At 39.0% G+C, this 17,841-nt stretch overlaps 1 protein-coding gene across 7 annotated transcripts in view; it reads left to right on the top strand.

The window, feature by feature from the left end:
- ralgapa1 (Ral GTPase activating protein catalytic subunit alpha 1) overlaps positions 1-17,841 on the top strand; it is an 83,467-nt gene that overhangs the window by 7,503 nt on the left and 58,123 nt on the right. For 3 of the 7 annotated variants that reach the window (XM_086093934.1, XM_086093932.1, XM_086093937.1), the window contains exons 3-19: positions 50-99; positions 2,589-2,646; positions 2,760-2,803; positions 2,910-3,087; positions 4,190-4,305; positions 4,626-4,764; positions 4,841-5,049; positions 5,289-5,612; positions 5,756-5,926; positions 7,164-7,235; positions 7,338-7,486; positions 7,733-7,856; positions 8,006-8,152; positions 8,280-8,370; positions 9,320-9,484; positions 11,706-11,852; positions 14,118-15,935. In XM_086093934.1, coding sequence (XP_085950060.1) covers positions 50-99; positions 2,589-2,646; positions 2,760-2,803; positions 2,910-3,087; positions 4,190-4,305; positions 4,626-4,764; positions 4,841-5,049; positions 5,289-5,612; positions 5,756-5,926; positions 7,164-7,235; positions 7,338-7,486; positions 7,733-7,856; positions 8,006-8,152; positions 8,280-8,370; positions 9,320-9,484; positions 11,706-11,852; positions 14,118-15,935 — 4,002 coding nt within the window. The remainder of the gene's footprint in view (positions 1-49; positions 100-2,588; positions 2,647-2,759; positions 2,804-2,909; positions 3,088-4,189; positions 4,306-4,625; positions 4,765-4,840; positions 5,050-5,288; positions 5,613-5,755; positions 5,927-7,163; positions 7,236-7,337; positions 7,487-7,732; positions 7,857-8,005; positions 8,153-8,279; positions 8,371-9,319; positions 9,485-11,705; positions 11,853-14,117; positions 15,936-17,841) is intronic. The other 4 variants (XM_086093933.1, XM_086093938.1, XM_086093936.1 and 1 more) reach the window with 4 other exon arrangements.

The following is a 17,841-nucleotide window of genomic DNA, read 5'->3' as shown; positions in this document are numbered from 1 at the left end:
GAAAATGAATTAATAGCATATTTTTCTCCCTTCATGCTACCATGTTTAGGTCACAAGTCTCAGAGGGAGGAGTTGGACTCAATCCTCTTTATTTTCGAGGTACCGTACTTAGATATTGTTTTCTATATAGGTTTTGGATTGTCTCGCCAACTTGTGATTCATTATGACTATGATTCAAAGGGCTACAATTTGCTTCAATTGCTGATTCGTAGGGCTTAGATTTTACACCCAAATCCCGATTTGTTAATCGTGTTGACAACAATGAATGACTATCAAATTGACTCAAATTAGTTACTTATTTACTTTTACAGATAACCACCAACAAATGAAAATTTGATCGATGGGAAATGGAGTGCCCTTATATAGCACTACGTACAACCACAGTATTCAAAGTGCTTTACAAAGCCTCATATTGACTTCTTTGAAAATGTATCTAATGAACTAGTGTGTTGCCGTTTCAACAAACAGAAAAGTTTTCTTCTGTAGATTAAAATTGCTTCTTTTAACCACTAGGATCACTTGCCGTACACTGGCCAACGGTACAACCCTAAAGCCATTCGCGTTGTCGCAACAGCTAGCTGGGGAGGTCATTTTTCTGTGATTCGAATTGCCAAACGTCCTCTTGTTTGTTGCATTTAAGTGGCCAACGGTGAAGTAATGATGGAGGCGTTGATACACTGCCGGAATGTGCTGTATTGATTGACTGCTTAACAGCTTGATGTACTGCTCATTCGATGGCTAACTATTCTTATGCCGTCTTCCATACTTCCGCTGTCATGCCGTCTTGCTTCAACAGCACACATGCACATTCCCTACATGCAGTACATACGTCACACTTACTGAGTTGCTGTTCAGTCTGTGACGATGCAACAATGTTCAATGATTTGTTCTGACGCAAATGCAAAAATCATGTTTCGGCATTGATTTTTTATGACCAATCCACATCTCAATTGGTGCACAGCCCTACTGATTAGAAATGCATCTCAATGCATCTTGAGCTGATGCATATTTTTACTGCAATTTTGTTGTTTTTACTGTGACTAATTACTACACTCTTTAAAATAATATTTGTTATTTACTTGCATTATCAAGATTAAAATAAATTACCAGTCCATTTACTTCCATTACCTTTGATTAAAACAAAATGTAAGAATTGTATAAATAAGAATGCAGCATTTGCCATCAAATGTTTCTCATTGTGCTGCAAAAAAAGCAGAATGTGTATTGTGTGTTCAAATGGCAAAAACATAACAATGTCAGTAGTTAAACTTAAATCACAGTCTGTCAGTCTTATCACACAAACACTCTGATGTACATGCACAAAACAGAGCTGTTTAATTAATATACAGCAATATTTGTTTTACTTTTTTCAGACTTGCTCAAAACTAAGATAATATATTTAATCCCTTAAGTGACAGTTTTATTACACATTGAATACATTACAAAGACAAGATATTTAATGTTCAAACTGATTACCTTTGTTTTTATCAAATAATCATGAACTTAATTTTATCGCTGCAACACAACACGTTCCAAAAGAGCTGGGACAAGGTCATGTTGTTTACCGGTGTGTTACATCAGCTTCAGCTGTTCAACAGTCCGGGGTCGTAATATACGCTTCATAATGTGCCACACATTTTTTTTTTTTTTTCTAAGAGCTCAGTATTGTTCATTCGGAAATGTCATCATCATTGCTCTTTTTTTTTATTTATTTTATTTTTTTTTATAAATATATATATATATATATATACACATATATACATACATATATACATATATATATATATACATACATACATACATACATATTTTTTTTTTTTGTGTGTGTGTGGGTGAGTATGTGTATGTGCGTGCGTGCGTGCGTGCGTGCGTGCGTGCGTGCGTGCGTGCGTGCGTGCGTGCGTGTGTGTCACACATTTTCAATGGGAGACAGGTCTGGACTGCAGGCAGGCCAGACTAGCACCCACACTCTTTTACTACGAAGCTACCCTGTTGTACCACGTGCAGAATCTGGTTTGGTATTTTCTTGCTGAAATAAGCAGGGGCTTCAATGAAAAAGACGTTGCTTAGATGGCAGCACATGTTTCTCGAAAACCTGCACGTACCTTTCAGCATTAATGGTGCTTTCACAGATGTGTAAGTTACCCATACTATTGGCACAAACACAGCCCTATACCATTACAGATGCCGGCTTTTGAACTTGGCGTCCAAAACAGTCCAGATGGTTCTTTTCCTCTTTGGCCCAGACGACACGACGTCCGCAATTTAAAAAAAAAACAATGTAAAATGTTTAGACATAAAACACTTTTCCACTTTGCATTAGTCCATCTTAGATGAGCTCAGCCCAGTGAAGCCAGCCATAAAATTCTAAGTTAATTATTATTTGCTAAAAACAATAAAGTTGATCAGTTTGAACATTAAATATTTCCTTTGTAGTGTATAGCGTATGATTTTTGACGGTTGTTTAAAAGTTGCAATCTTTGAAGGTTATCAAAATGGGTCTTATGGCAAAACGTCTGTTTTAACATCACACTATCTCACGGTGATATATTTATATATTTTGTTTCTTTTCTCTCTTTTTGTTTCAGAAAATCCTTCAGCTCCTCCCAGAGAGAATCCAGAGCCGATGGCAGTTCCACAGCATCGGTAACAAATTAGAGCTGTCTGTCAACCCTTTACAAAATGTGTTTAAAACTGGTCCAATACTTTCCCTGTGACGTGTTGCAATATATGATTTATTGGAAACATTTCAATTTCAGGATTGATCTTGAAGAAGCTGTTGCACACTGGTAACTCTTTGAAGGTATTTTATTTCTTGATTGATCCAAATCAAGACTATGCTTTCCTTAATTTCCTTCTGGTAGTAAAATACACAAATGTATTTATACCACACCTGCTCCCGTGCATAGATCCGTCGGGAAGGCGTGCGCTTGTTCCTGCTGTGGATGCAGGCATTACAGAGTAATGCTCAACGCGAGCAACTCTGCATGTTTGCCTGTCTAATTCCTGGCTTCCCGGCTCCGCTCTGCCATGGGACTCCACGCACTTTGGACACTCTGATCAATCCACCACTGAGCTTAACTGAAAGTGAGTAGAAAGGAATTGCTGTGGTGATTACTTGCATGGGGATGCAGAATTTTATGATGTGTACAAAAACGTGCTCCTTATGAAAAGAGCTAACATTAATTCTTTGCTTAGGTGCTGCCTAAATAGGATTTTCATTATTATTATTATTATTTATATATTTCATTTTATGGCCATGTGTCACTGGAGAGGCTGAACAATTATAATCATTTTTCTTGACTGAAATGAAATATTTTGGTCATGTTTGACATTTAAACAAACATCTTTTAATTTCCAACCAGTGTTTCATATTGATATTGGCGAAAAGGTACAAATAATGCCCATATTTGCAAATGTTTTCTTTTGATTCAACAAAAAGATAATCACTCGTCTGCTTTCATGCAGTACAACAGAAAATCTGAATTTTTTTTGAAAATCAGACGATTTTCAATTATTTATTTATTTAATCCCCCCCCCCCCCCCCAACTAATCTGAACTATTTATCTATTGTCAAATATAATAAGCGATTAATTAATAATTGATTAGTTGTTGATTAATCTATTAACTATTTCACAGCTAAATTATTGTTTTACTTTAACTCATTCACTCCCAGCCCTTTTCAGTGAAGCAACCACCTTCGCTCCCGGCTGTTTAACTGGATTTTGACTGATTCTGCAAGGACCATAGAATATTGTGTTCTGTTGCTATAAAAACATGGAACCTACCAAAAGAAAGATTAGAGTCTCTTCTTTCATCAGGAAAAAAAGTATATTTCTATCTGTTTCGGTTTTGTAGCAAATAGAGTAGAATATAGCTAAGTTTCATCATTATTCACAAATCCGTTTTAAATTATGGGGAAAAGAGCTTGTTGCAACATAGCCCTGGCTCATCTCTTATACTCTGATACCACCTGCTAGCCGTATTTTGTAATAACTACCATTGCTTGAAGCCACCTCTTCATGTCAGAAACTGCATCAAAGCCTTCTGTATGCTCTTGCATAAAAAACATTTTATAACCCCCCGTATAAATACGTTTTTGGGAGTGAAGGACAAAGTATTAAAAAAAACGTATTTACACGTGTTTGGGTTTGAATGAGGTCATGTAATATTCAATTCTACCTTTCAGCTCAAGTAGCCCCAGAGGAGATCACCCCACTGGTAAATCCCCAGTCAAGTGACAAGAACCAGGAGGATCTTACCGCTTACTTTCTGGAAGCGCTACTGAAATACATGGTAAACCAGGTATTATCATTATTTACTACTAACACAACTAACACAACATAACCACACAATATGGCATTTCTTTAACTTTATTTCTTTATTTACTAAATATTATTAGTGATTAACAAGTGTGATGAAACAATAAATAATATAACTAATGTCTAGCATTACTAACCTTTTATGCAGTTTCTGTTATACCTCACTGACTCTTTGAATTTCCTATGTGTCATGCTCTCATTCGCACACAAGCTTCCTTGTAAACAAAGGAGCTGTTCTCCACTCGACCCTATTTTTGTTGGTGTACAAAACAAGCTTGTTTTGTGTTTGTGTCTTCCAACCAGGCCAAGTCTCTCGAGTGGCGATGTAAAGAGAATCATGAACGTGGCTTTAGCTTCCTCTTTGGTCACTTCAGGAAGTTTTACCTTCCTCACATCTTTCCCAACTTTGCTTTAGAAACTAGTCTCTACAGCCCCATACTCGGTCAGTAAATTTAAGGGATGCCTTTTTTTGAAGTGCTCAATATGCCCAACGCATAAACACATCCTTTTCCTTTCAGATGTTCCTCCAATGCGTCCAAAACCCTATTACAGTGTAGTGCGCAGGGAGCAAGATGGTGGTGAAGTTCTCTATTGCACCAAGGAAAGTTTCCTTCAGGCTCGAGTCATCTTCATCCGCTGGCTGGTTTCATTTTGGCTAGAGCCACGGTCCAACACACAGACACAAATTCCAGGGACAGAAGGTGAAAACATCCCCAAGAACATACAGGTAATACACGTCATGCGGGAGGTACTGAAGATTAAAAGGTTATAAAGGTCATAAATCCCTTTGGGTTTATTAAGACTAACATAGATGCACGAGGCTTTTATTTTCATTGAGATATTTGTAAAGTACCATTTTTGTTGTTGTTACTCTGACTTTTGTGCGCGTGTATACATACAGTATGTAAACAAACACTCACACGAAAATAGGTGGTAATAAGAAAGACACGTTGTTTTCATCTACAGCGAGCAGCAGCCGGGCTTGCTGCTCGCTCTGCTGGCAGCTCAGACGACGGCAGTGTCACTGGTTTGCGGCCTGACAACCATCTTGAAGGGAGCGGGAGCTCATCTGGTGCAGGGGGAAGCAGCATGGGCCTCGGTGGGGGCACTGGCTCTATGGTGGAATCCGAACAATGCCACTCCAACACATCTACATTAACAGAGCGGGAGCCCAGCTCTTCCTCACTGTGCTCTATGGATGAAGAGCAGCTGACAGATATGGAGGTGGTGAGGAGAGTCCTCACCAGCTCCAGAACGAGCATCAACTTCATCACTGAGATCTTCAGACAGGTCGGGGAGCAATTATATCAACAGTTGAGAATGTGGGACAGTGTCACTGAGCTCAACCTTTTGTTTTCCTCATAAAAGTTACAGAAAACAATACATGCATTATTATGTGTGAAAGGTTGACACTACTGTTACTACCACTGCAGGCATTTCTCCTTCCAATATGTGAAGCTGCAGCAATGCGGAAAGTGGTTCGGGTTTACCAGGAGTGGATCTCCATGGAGGACAAACCAGTATTTATGAAGGAGCCGGAGGAGGGTCCGTATCCCATAGCAACAGCCAATAGTATGGACACTGGCTCAGAGAAGGATGATGAGGTGACAAATCAGATAAAATCATTCATGAATTAATTAGGGGTGGGATAGTACAGGCAATATTTCTCTCTCTTTTTCTCTCTCTCTCTCTCTCTCTCTCTCTCTCTCTCTCTCTCTCTCTCTCTCTCTCTCTCTCTCTCTCTCTCTCTCTCTCTCTCTCTCTCTCTCTCTCACACAAAATTATATATTTTTTATTGATACTATTTATTTATTAATTACTGAGTAATTCAACTATTTTGAGGTAACCATAATTGAAACACAGCTCTGTCAAATGGTGAATTATCTCTTATTCCTTGACTAACTGCATGCATGTGACATTATACAATTTCAAAATTCAAAATTTCCTTGCGACAAGAAAAAACATTAGAACTGTTGGTGAATGTTTAGAGCGTTTAACAAATGTTGCGACCTTGAACCGACCCTGACTAGAAATGCTTTTGAACATTCTCAATAGACACCTGTTGTTGCGCTGGTATTACCTTTTCAAGTCCCTCGACTGTCATGTGTACAGCAACAACTCCGGAGAAGCTTGGTCATATTGCTTGTTTCTTGAAAAGTAAGAGAGACGTTTCAAGTAAAGTAAAAAAATAAATAAAAATACAACAGTTTTCAATCCCTCTGTGTTGTGTTCAACATGAACAGGAAGTTGATACCGTTTCTGTGTGTAGGGCAATGTGCAACAAGTGCAATAATGGTTAGTGAATTGCAAAACAGATCATTGTGGTCCATAAGGGTGTTTTGTCCTATGCAGAACATACCAAAAAGTACTGTTTTACCCGTTCCCAGTATTAATGTCCTTTACCCACCATAAATGACTAGAATAATGTTTTTCTTTTGCCACTGTAAGTACTGTAATGGATTTTTTGAATATTTCTAATATGAAACAGCAGCCATTGTTCTTTTAGAATTTCCAAAGCAATGTCCCCAATACCAAATTTTAGTGCCCCCAAAATATTATCAGGGATTGGAAAAAGTCTTTATTATACACTGGGCTATACTCTATTAAAAAAGCGAAAACGGAACCTTTTCGACAGGGTTTTTTTTTTCGTGTTATTGTATCTTTGGAACTTTTCCATCTAAGGAATAACATAACCACTTACATAACGTCTTCCAATTTCTTTCTGTGTGTGTGTGTGTCCTCTACCATTAGTCAGAATTTTGTGTATTCATAGTGCAAAAGTTTGGTCCAAAAGTTAGTTTGCTGGTCCTTAACTTGCCTGCATATGTTTTCTCTCCTAAGGGAATAAATAAAATGATCGATAGTGAATTATTGGAGTATAGCGTTCATGCAGGAGTTCAGACTACATTACAGGTATGGATGTCATACAAAAATACTGATCACAAGTCTTAGAAATACCTCGCTGAACTTTGCCTTGTGGGTCTACATAACATAACAGTTGTGTCTTCTATCTAGGTATTTATTACCCATTCTGCCAACGTTTTTTTAATGGAGCCAGCCAACGATATCAAGTTCCTTTTGGAGGAGCATGTCGACATGTGCAAGCGAGTCTTAAATATCTACCGAAGTCTTGTCATGCATGAGACCATGGACCAGAAAACATGGTAATGACAAAAGATGGACACATTGGGTCTTCACTTGCTTATGGCAAATATGTATATCAAATAATAAAAAAATCAAGCTACTTGTAATCATAATCTTGTAATATTTAATATTCATTCAATCATTCACCATGTGTAAAAATACATGGCCCGGAAATTAAATTGCATCTATCACTTCTACTTGCTACTCTGTTTAAAAATATTTTTGATTTATTATTAATGGATGGATGGATTAACTTATATTTGTAGGGAGCAGGTCTTACTTGTTCTACTGAGAGTAACAGAGTCTGTGATGAAGAGGCCTCCGTCCATTATGCCCCAGGGCAAGAAGAACAGCACACTGTCAGGAAGACTGGCTGGCCCTATCTTTCAGGTACCGATACTTAGCACACGCTGGAGACCAGAGAGGGGGACCGAGTGGGGCTGTCATAGAAAAATAGAAAAGACCAAAACAGAATGCTTTTAATTTACATTCTTTTTCTAAGATGATCTTAATTATATTTCATTACTCTCTCTTTACAGACATTGATTGTAGCCTGGATTAAGGGGAATTTAAATGTCTACATCAGCAGAGAGCTATGGGATGACCTCCTCTCTGTCCTCTCTTCTCTTACCTGCTGGGAGGAGCTTGTAACTGAATGGTCCCTCACGATGGAGACTCTCACAAAGGTAAAAAAACAAACAAACAAAAACTAATGTTCCTTACATCAATCATTCGACACAATATGTTACACATATTATATCATTATTCTCACACTGGATCTATACTTCAAGCCTACCTATTGTTGTCGCTTAGGTGTTGGCCAGGAACCTGTACAGTGTTGATTTGAATGAACTACCCCTGGACAAACTCAGTGAGCAAAAACAGAAGAAACACAAAGGAAAAGGTTAGTCTCTGAAAAGCCCATTATTTCTGTTTTAAAAAACAGACACACAAGCAAACTAACATTTGAAAATTGGCAGATGTTTTATTTTAGTGCAACTGCAGTTCAGGGGAAATGTCCTCAGTTTTTCAGTAATTTTCATAAAATTTTAGGTGCCAACTATTTCACAAAACTTGACAAAAATGTGACATTTGTATATATTTATTGCATTTTAATATAAAAGCATAAAAAACTCAATTATTATTTATGTGAGTGTAGCCAAATACGGTAAATGCTAGTGGCATGTGTGTGTTGCATTGTGTGATTTTACATTTTATTTTACAGTACTCGCCCCTGAAAGCTGGGGATCTCTGCTGTGAATAATGAAAATCCGCAAGTAATTGACAAAGCCACAAGATGTCACTAAAATATTGCTTTGCTATTAGCCAGGCTTTGGTGTTTGTGAAAGAACAGAAAATTATGGTCCCTCACTCACACAAAAAATCTGCAAACAGTTGAATTTACGAGTAGCAAAATGTGAACAGGCGGAGGAACACAGTAGTGTTCAATACATGGTTTTAGATAGTCCTTTGAGGATCACAGAGATAGATTTGTGTGTAAACTTGTTAACTAGTTTTCTTTTGGAACACCTAAAAAAATTGTGTTTTGTCAACAAAGAGTATTCTTAAAATTAGATTAGGTTATATCCACTTAGAGGCAATGTCAGTTTAATAAAGGTGACATTAGGGCTGACCTTATAGAAAAACGGTCTTTGAACCTTTATGGTTCATATACAGTATTATAAACAATTTGATATATTTAATCCCTATGTATACAACTGTGAAATTAGTAAAAAAAAACAATACCTAAGTTCATTTTGCTGCACATTAATTTATTTTACTGTTAACCTAACTATATTCTCCTAAAGATGTATTACATATTATGTATTTATAGTATTCTCACAATACTTCAGGTATAGGTTCAGAAGGCCAGCGGCAGATAGTGGATCGTTCCTTCTCTAAAGGTTGGAGCAGAGACCAACCAGGTCAAGCAGCTGCCATGAGACAACGCAGTGCCACAACGGCTGGATCTCCAGGCATCGAAAAGGCCCGGAGTATTGTCCGCCAAAAGACTGTAGGTGAGTGTCTCGCCTGGTGGATGAATGTCCTCCTTATCCTAAACTTTAGGGGTGGTCACATTCATTGCAGTTGCATTTCTGAAATTGCAACATGACTCACTCTTTCTCATTCATGCGCTGACTCGCTTTACTAAGCAGCTTAGCCTTTTAAAGAGAGTTACTCAATAATCAAAAAACATTCACAAATGGGCCTTTCACAAAAGTTGAGCCAATCATTTTCTTTGTAGGCAGTAAGGAATAGCTATGGAGTTCTCATGGCAACTGAGTTTAATGCCTTTTTTGCAACTTAACAGCCAAATGGATCACTCCTTTCTTTTGACTTAAAGTCTGTCCTTGTTTTCCTCTCTGACAGAAATCTTTGATTTTTTTTTAAAGGATTTTTTTGCTGTTGTTCCTCCTGTTCAATGAAATTGTTTTAATCAAATCATTCAGCTGTGGCTTTTTGATTGAAATTAAGAATACTGAATTATCCCAGCATTTTGGGACCTTTTAGGTCTTTAGCATGTCATTCTGTAACTTTCCTCATGAGTTCACATTTTAAGGGGACAGTGATTAATTCCTTAAAACGATAGACCCGACTTTAATAGTCATACTGGCCTTGTAGAAAAAAATGCAATACTTTTAACTGGTACAGAATTATAGTTATGGGAGTGATATGTTACTTTTTTTGTTTCCTATCACAAGTCAACCTTAAAAGCAGTATTTTTGTTCAACTAAAACTAAAATGTATTTGATAGCAGTGTGATTAACTGGTATTAGTGAAGATGTACCCGGCCTCTCACCATATGTCAGCTTGGATCCAGCCTTGACTTACTCGTAAGTAGTCCATTGAAGTAGTTTGCCAGAAAAAAAAAGATTGTCTAAACATATTTTCTTGTCACTTCTCTGAGCCTGTAATGTGGGGGTTGAGATTGACATTGTAGAGTAATGTAAAATAAAAAAAACTAAATAAGTAAAATGTATAAGCAATTTATCCACAAATTCAGCAGCCCCCCCTACATTGATTTATACTTACCAAAACTAAGATCCCTTTCTTATGGTTAAGCATTTTTCATTTGTTTGCGAGAGGCGGGAGAGGGCGAGTACAATGGTGCATGTGAAAGCACTGGATCCTCATTGTAAATCTCCGGAGCCTTTTCTGGTGGTCCCGACTGGTGCCTGCAGGCTAGCAGCTGAATCCAATGGGCACCACAGCTGGGGAGATCCGCCAGAATGGCCTGGCATGCATCCCCAGGCATTACCGGGCAACGTCACCCTGTTCAGCCAACCAATTTCTTGCACATGGCTCACACACACCTTGCTGGATGCAAGTTTTGGCATTGAAAATAAATTTTGGCATTAAAAAAAAAAGTACAGACAACTAAACAAGTATTGCATTGAAAAGATTCCATTCCAAAATTACTTTTTGGGTTTAGATTCACATAGCATCCACCAACAAACACCCTTGGATCACATTGAGTGTGAGCCCCAAGTGGCTCGCTCGCTGCCAGCTGCTCTTGCTTGATTTTGACAATTTATTAATAATGCCACAGATTGCCTAACTTGAAATAATACTACAGTATATGCTGCATACAATGCACTTTTTATCGTGTTGCAAAATACAGGGTGTTTTTAATGTGGAATTCAGTATGTTAAAAAAAAAGTTACTTGGAAAATGTTCATATTAATACTGTTAAGATGTTGTCTATGTTATTGATGTAGGACTAATTATAGTATGTTGCTGCTATATTGGACTGCGTTCTTGTTGTAAGGGTGGGTAGAGATTTCAAACTTCAAAGGTATCATGTTTGTTTATGAAAAGATAATTGTTGGGCCATTTTGTCTTGAGAAAAGCAGCCCTGCTGAGATTTCCAATGAGAGATGTGCTAACACCTTCTTGCAGGACACTTTTTATTTGGTGTGACTGTGGCTGCATGTTCAGTGTGTTGGGTTCTTTTTAAGATGACTGTACTGGGCTTTTCAGAGGAGATACTAGCTGTCACCTGCCATTTTTGCTACAACTCACTCCTCCGTCACCTTCCCTTTCACTTCACCTCACTTTCCCCCCTTTTTTCTTTTCTATTTATTTTCCCAAACACATGGTGTACGTACATGTACTGTACATTTACTTCATCTTACCTCAACTCCCACAACACTTCCACTTCCTTATTTATTTTCCTACTTTCCTTACCCTCTCCCCCTTCTTTTGTATCTCTTCTGCGTGTTCTTCCTACCTCTTCAGCCCTGCGAAGCTGTTCTACAGGGGACTCTCTGCTGTCCTCAGCCTTTATCCGCAGTGCCAAGAGTGCTCCTGCTCTGGCTCCGCCTCTACCTGTCCTCCTCCACCACCACCACCCTTTACTACCCCCCCTTGCCGACCAGCTGGCAGGTACACTCTCTTTGCACTTCCTTCTGCCTGCTTTCTGCCTGCTGTGTGCCTGGAGTCATCACACATCTGTCAAACAAATGTATGCTTGTGTATATCAGTTTGTCCCTTCTGCATTAGTAAAGAAATGGACTGACTGCTACTAGTCCATCGTGGATGACTTAACTCTTTCACCCTTTTGTTTGTGGGCTGTTTGAGGGCTTTAAAACAGTTCTTTAAGCGGTGGTATACATATTTCACTTACCTGCCTGCTCACATGGATGCATGTTCTGACATTCATTTTGTCTTTATGTGTTCTCAATCATTATCAATATTATCAGTTCAGAAAACTGTTCTTCAGAACGTGAATAAGATTGGTAACCCTCGTACTTTTCATACTCCTTAGCATGTCTTGTTGAGTCCAGCAATGTTGACTTCTTGAGCATCGCAACTTTCCCTGTGCATTCAAGACATGTCGGGGTGCCCCTGTGCTGGAAAAAAATAATAATAATTCAATCTCCTGTTTTTCTTGAAACGATCTCATCGCCAACATTTCTCTTTGTGACAGGTTTTGAAAGACATGATTAGAACTTCCTCTTGGTGTCATTTTGAAATTGCGTTTCGCCAAAAGCTGTTGAGCCTGAGCTATGGTGGTAGCCCTTAAGTGATCAAACAACAACGACAACAACACACAAAACGCCCAGGGTAATGACATGGCAAAGACCATTGAGGCTTCACTAGTATCAAACTTTGATGTCAAGTAGGGGCTACAACACATCATCCTGCAATGGCCCCTCGGCCGCGAGTTCGAGACCCTTGAACCAGGGTTGCTTTGTAAAAACAGTAAATAAATAAATCTAAAAAAAATTGTAGGGGCACTAAGCTATTGAAGGAATTTCACAATAACCCTCTAAAATATAAATGTGTGTGTCTCGTGAATTTTCACCCCAAGTTTAGTCCCTTAAAAACAGTATCATTATTTATTTATTGCAAATCGCATTGCTACAGCAGCAAAGTGTGATGAAATAAAAAGCTTTTTGTCTTTAACATCTTTTTAGATGAAACATCCACAAGGTGAAGATGATCAGATAAATTCTCAAGGAGTTCTCTAAAATATAACCTCTACAAAAGGCCAAAATGGTGCCAAATTCAATTCACCATGGCAGACTTATTTTTAGGTTTAGCATATGGTTATTAAATACTTTTTTGTAGGTCTTTGGCTCTATGATCCCTATAAATGTGCAAAAATGGGCTAAAATAGTTTTTGTTTTGTTTTTAAATTGTTTCAATTGTTTTTTTAATAAAAAACAAACAAAAATACAAAAAAGACAATTAATCTGACCAACAGTCTTTACCAAAGACTATCTAGCCAAGAAAAATACAATTCATTACAACACAAAAAACAAACGTCACGAATATAACCAACAAACCCCGAGAAACCAAACCATAAAAACAAAAAAACAAATTATCTGCCAGACAAGTTAAACCAAGGTCTTTGTAAATAAAACAAAAATAATTCTGTCAACACACAAAAAAACAGACATCACAGACATGACCAAAAAACTCAAAACATACAGTATTTGTTAGAAACAAACATATTCACATAACCTACAGATATATACACGTACACATTACCTACTCCACACTCACACATATACACACAAACACAATATATTCCTGGTGCTAATTTCAACATACAGTCTTTATGGAAGAAAGAGAGAGAAGAAAAAAAAACATTCAGAAGACCCAAAAAAGAAGACAATATTTTCTAGAAATGGTAAGTAAATAATATATTTTAATACACGTATTTAACTCAATAATACTAATAGTATAGGGTTAATTACAGAGCCTCAAATATTTGCTTCCAAACAAAATCAAATGTTTTTTTGTTTATTATTGTCCGCTGATATAGTTCTCTCAATATTTAATTAATATTTCATTAAATATTTTTATTTACTTATTCCTGGAGGGTCTGTATTTTCCCAATGTTGTAACAATAACTTCTTATAAACTAATGAAGAAAATGAAAGTTGCCATCCCACTGAATATTAAATTGTTTTCACATTTTGAAGTACCGTAAGCAAGTCTGGCGTAGGCAAAAATCAGAACACAACTTAGAATTAGCAAATTCAAAATGACAACTACATGGATAAAAAGTGGCAACACTGGATATAGTGTCAAACTCATCATGTTTTTAGACGTGCACTTTTCTCTTTTGTATGTTTTTTTTCTCCTGAATATACAGTAGTACTAATCACACTAATATGACATTATCTGCCCATTTACCAGACCTGGAGGACCCGCCAATTACGCTGATATCCCGCCCATCTCGGATGCGCCACTCATCCCAGAGCGATGAGACCCCTCCGACCTCCTGTTCGGAAGTCTTCCAGGGAGGAGCTTGTGAGCCGGATAACCCAGCCCCTTCATCGCTTGCAAGGAGCAGCAGTGCCTCTGACATCATGGAGCCTTTTATCGCCGAACGGGTCAAAGGTGAAGACCCACAGGGGGATCCCAGCACCATTCCAAACCCCTGTCATGCCACTGATACTACCTTAGTTGCAACCAATAGCTATGCAGCTCAACCACTCCCACGTCCTTCCCACTCCTCCTCTCCTACCCCTCTTTCACTCCCCAATGGTGTTGTTTCCTCAACCTCAGAGGGACTAAATGATGCGAGTGAGTATGGCCACATTGGCTGTCAAAGCCGAGGTTCAGGTTCTGACTGGGTAAGCGACTGGGATTCTGCCTTTACATTTTGCTCAGATAAGGAGAATGATGTCGAGGAGAATGAAGTTGGCACTTTACCAAATGAGGATGATTTATTCTCGTCAATTAGGGACTATTTTACTCACAAAGCATCTGAGAGAAATGAGGCAGCTAGATTAGCAGCAAGTCTTGCATCAGAAAGCGACATTCGAACTTGTGTACCAGTGAAAACTGATACTACCGGGGAAACATTCATACGAGAGCCACAAAAGGTGGTTGACAGACAGATTTCTAAGGAAGATAGGCAGGTAAGTAATTCAGTTCGACACAGCAGTGTTGACTCAACAGAGGAGAATGAGGCAGAACAGCGTAGCATCTACGAGTGTCTTGAAATGCAGTGTCAGTGGCCATCGCTTGGTGTGAAAGAGAGCTTAGAAGGACACCATGATGAGAAAAACAAAGGGGAAGTGGGTGGAGAAAACACAACCCAAGGAGCAGATTGGGAAGGAAAAGGTGATTATTGGAGGGAAATGGGAGGAGGCAAAAATGATGATAAAGACACAGCCACAGGCAAAAAGCCCTGTTTAACTCGATCAGACCCTAACACAGCAGAATCTACCAGTGAAGCAATTCAAACACCTCAAATGTCAGACTCAGCCAAGCCCAAGATGACCCGCAACACCAAAAAGCATCACTCCGGTGGTGTCCATGTTAGTTTCAGACCTTCCACTGAGTCAGTCCAGTTCCACAACCCCCTTGAGAATAAAGAAGCCCACTGGAAAGCCAGGTTGCGTCGGCTTAGTCACTTTCACACTCATAGCCACTCAGCTGGTGAGAGGCCAGGACCTGGTACAGGAACTGGGGGGAAGCAGGGAGCAGGCAGTGCAGGTAAGTTTGGCTCTGTGGCTGCTATTGGTCACAAAGGAGGGGGCCATGAGAGACTGCCAGATGTCATTAGGGCTCAAGGTACATCAGGTGTTGGAGACCTGGAAGACAGGACTGGCACTGCAGCAGGGGACAAGGACAAACAGCATCCAGGATCATGTGTGGGATCCAATCCGGTGCATGAGACCCACTTTGAGGTCTTAACAAGCAGTTCTGGTGCGTCATCAGGTGTGCGAGGCCGATTGGGACGGTCTGCCTTGCGTTCTCGGGCTTCCCGCTCTCGCTCCCAGGAGCCCGGCAGCTCCGTCTCCCGACACCACCAAGGGGCTCTTCTTGGTGGGGTGTATAAGACCGTGGTTCATGCTTTGTCCACCAAGCCCCGTCCCCGAGGTCAGGGGTCGTCCCAAGGTTCGTCGCCACAGCGGCAAGGGCGAGCTGCAATGGGTGATGCTTCACTAAGAGACCTCTACTCCCATGTCCTGGGCTACTTTGGACGAAAGTCTACCACGCCAGGTGAGGATCGCAGTGGACAAAGTGCTCACATCGGGCACAACACCACCAGAGGAAAAGACAAATACTCACTAAACACAAACATCAACAACCATTTTTTCCTTTGTGGCTGTTTAACTGGTTTGTTATGATGGAATGCCTTTTTTTTTTTTGGGGCTGAAACTCATTACCTTGCTGCTGGACTGACAGTGTTTCTTCTTGAACATGAGCCCCTCCTCCAGCCTGCCACCTACTGAAGACCCCTCCTCCTCCCATAACTTTTCCCTATCTGAGAGGCCCTCTTCTCCTCTTGCTGTCCTCTTTCTCAGGGTTGTGGGATTTTGATGTCCTTTCTTCCCCCGTCGTCCTCCCCCGCTCGCCATAAAATTGCATGTGTCCTCTTTTGTTCCGACTTCACCTCCTTCCGGGACTGCCTCAGCTCCACAGAAGAAAACAATAGTCCACTCTTTTTTTTTTCTTCGTTTTTTTTTTAAGCATACAACTCCACTATAAGTCTTCTAATTTTTGCATTGTGTTTACAGTATATTTTGGTGCAAAATAACCTTTTTTTTTGCAGTTAAATGATACCTGCTTTAATAATAATAACTAAGCAACTATATTTTTGTAGTTCCCTCCTGAACCACTAGAATGCAGCATAAATCTTGGTGATTAAGACCATCCTCCTAATTTGTGGCACACAAGTACTGTACATGTATCCAATAATCTTCTCAAAATCTCTTTTATATATTTTACGTATATAAAAATTGTGCTGCACTGTATTTTATTTCATAGAACAGGTGCATGGTTAACTGTACTTTTGAATCAACTGCAAATTTTTATTTATTAGAAGTGTGAGGACAACTGCTAAATAGGTTTCATGGATTTATTCTTAAAGTGTAGTGACTCATACAGATTAACTTTTAATATAGTTTTATATAGTTTCTTTGCTAATTTGTGCCAAGTATTGTCCAGGCATTTTATTTATCCATTTGTTCGGTTTCTCATGTGCATGATGCCACAGTGAGTTCCATTTTTTATTATTTTTTGCTTAATGAAAGATGTCATACATAGATATAATCAACATATATATTATGGTTGTTTGTATGTCTGTTTGTTTGGCCTTTGAGTTTGTTTGATTCTGTGGCTTCTGATGGCTCTATGAATTCTTAAGGCGCCTGCTCTAACTGTAAAAGCATAATTGCACTAAACATTTGCATGACTCCATACATAAATTTAGTTGGCAACTATTAAAAGGCTATGGGTCACATATACACTATAGAGGCAAAAACTGTTGCAAAATACTCCTAATTCTACTCATGAAGGCAAGCTTGGATGACTTTGGTGTGGAAGAGCCCATACCGCAATCTCCTGAAACACTTTGTGATGAACACAGCATCAATAAACGGTGACCTAACAATTGGCCTTGATGAATGGCTTTCAAAAATCTGCCAAAAAATAATATTTCCTAAAGAGGTGAGACACTAGCCATATGCCAACTCATTACTCTCACTTTCTGATAAATCTGATAAATGTATCAACAGTTATGTCCATATGGTGTCTATGCAGGATTGGGAAATCGTCAAAAGAACTCCATAGTGGATTTATTCTTTAGCATGCTACTAAACTCCCAGTTTCTCCTGATGCTTTGAATTTTAGAAACTTTGTATTCTTTACTTTTTTTCTCTTTTTTTAGCCTTAGTACCCATACTTCCCCTAGCAATAATAACGGTGAGATTATCTGATAAATCTTAAGAACATCAGATTACTACTATTTGAAAATCACTGCTAAATTCGCTGGTACATTCTGTGAAATTGTTGGGGGGCCACATTGGAAAGGTGGTCGCTTCTCATATTCAGCGTGTGCCAGTCCGAGGTGACTGTGTGATTTGTTGTCGGTACTTGATTTGAGTTCGCAGTGCAAGGCTCCTCA

Source organism: Leptonotus elevatus, chromosome 14 (genome assembly GCF_054856555.1).
Source record: "Leptonotus elevatus isolate MCC_2025b chromosome 14, RoL_Lele_1.0, whole genome shotgun sequence".
In the NCBI taxonomy this organism is placed as follows: Eukaryota; Metazoa; Chordata; class Actinopteri; order Syngnathiformes; family Syngnathidae; genus Leptonotus; species Leptonotus elevatus.
This window is presented reverse-complemented; position numbering and strand designations above follow the sequence as displayed.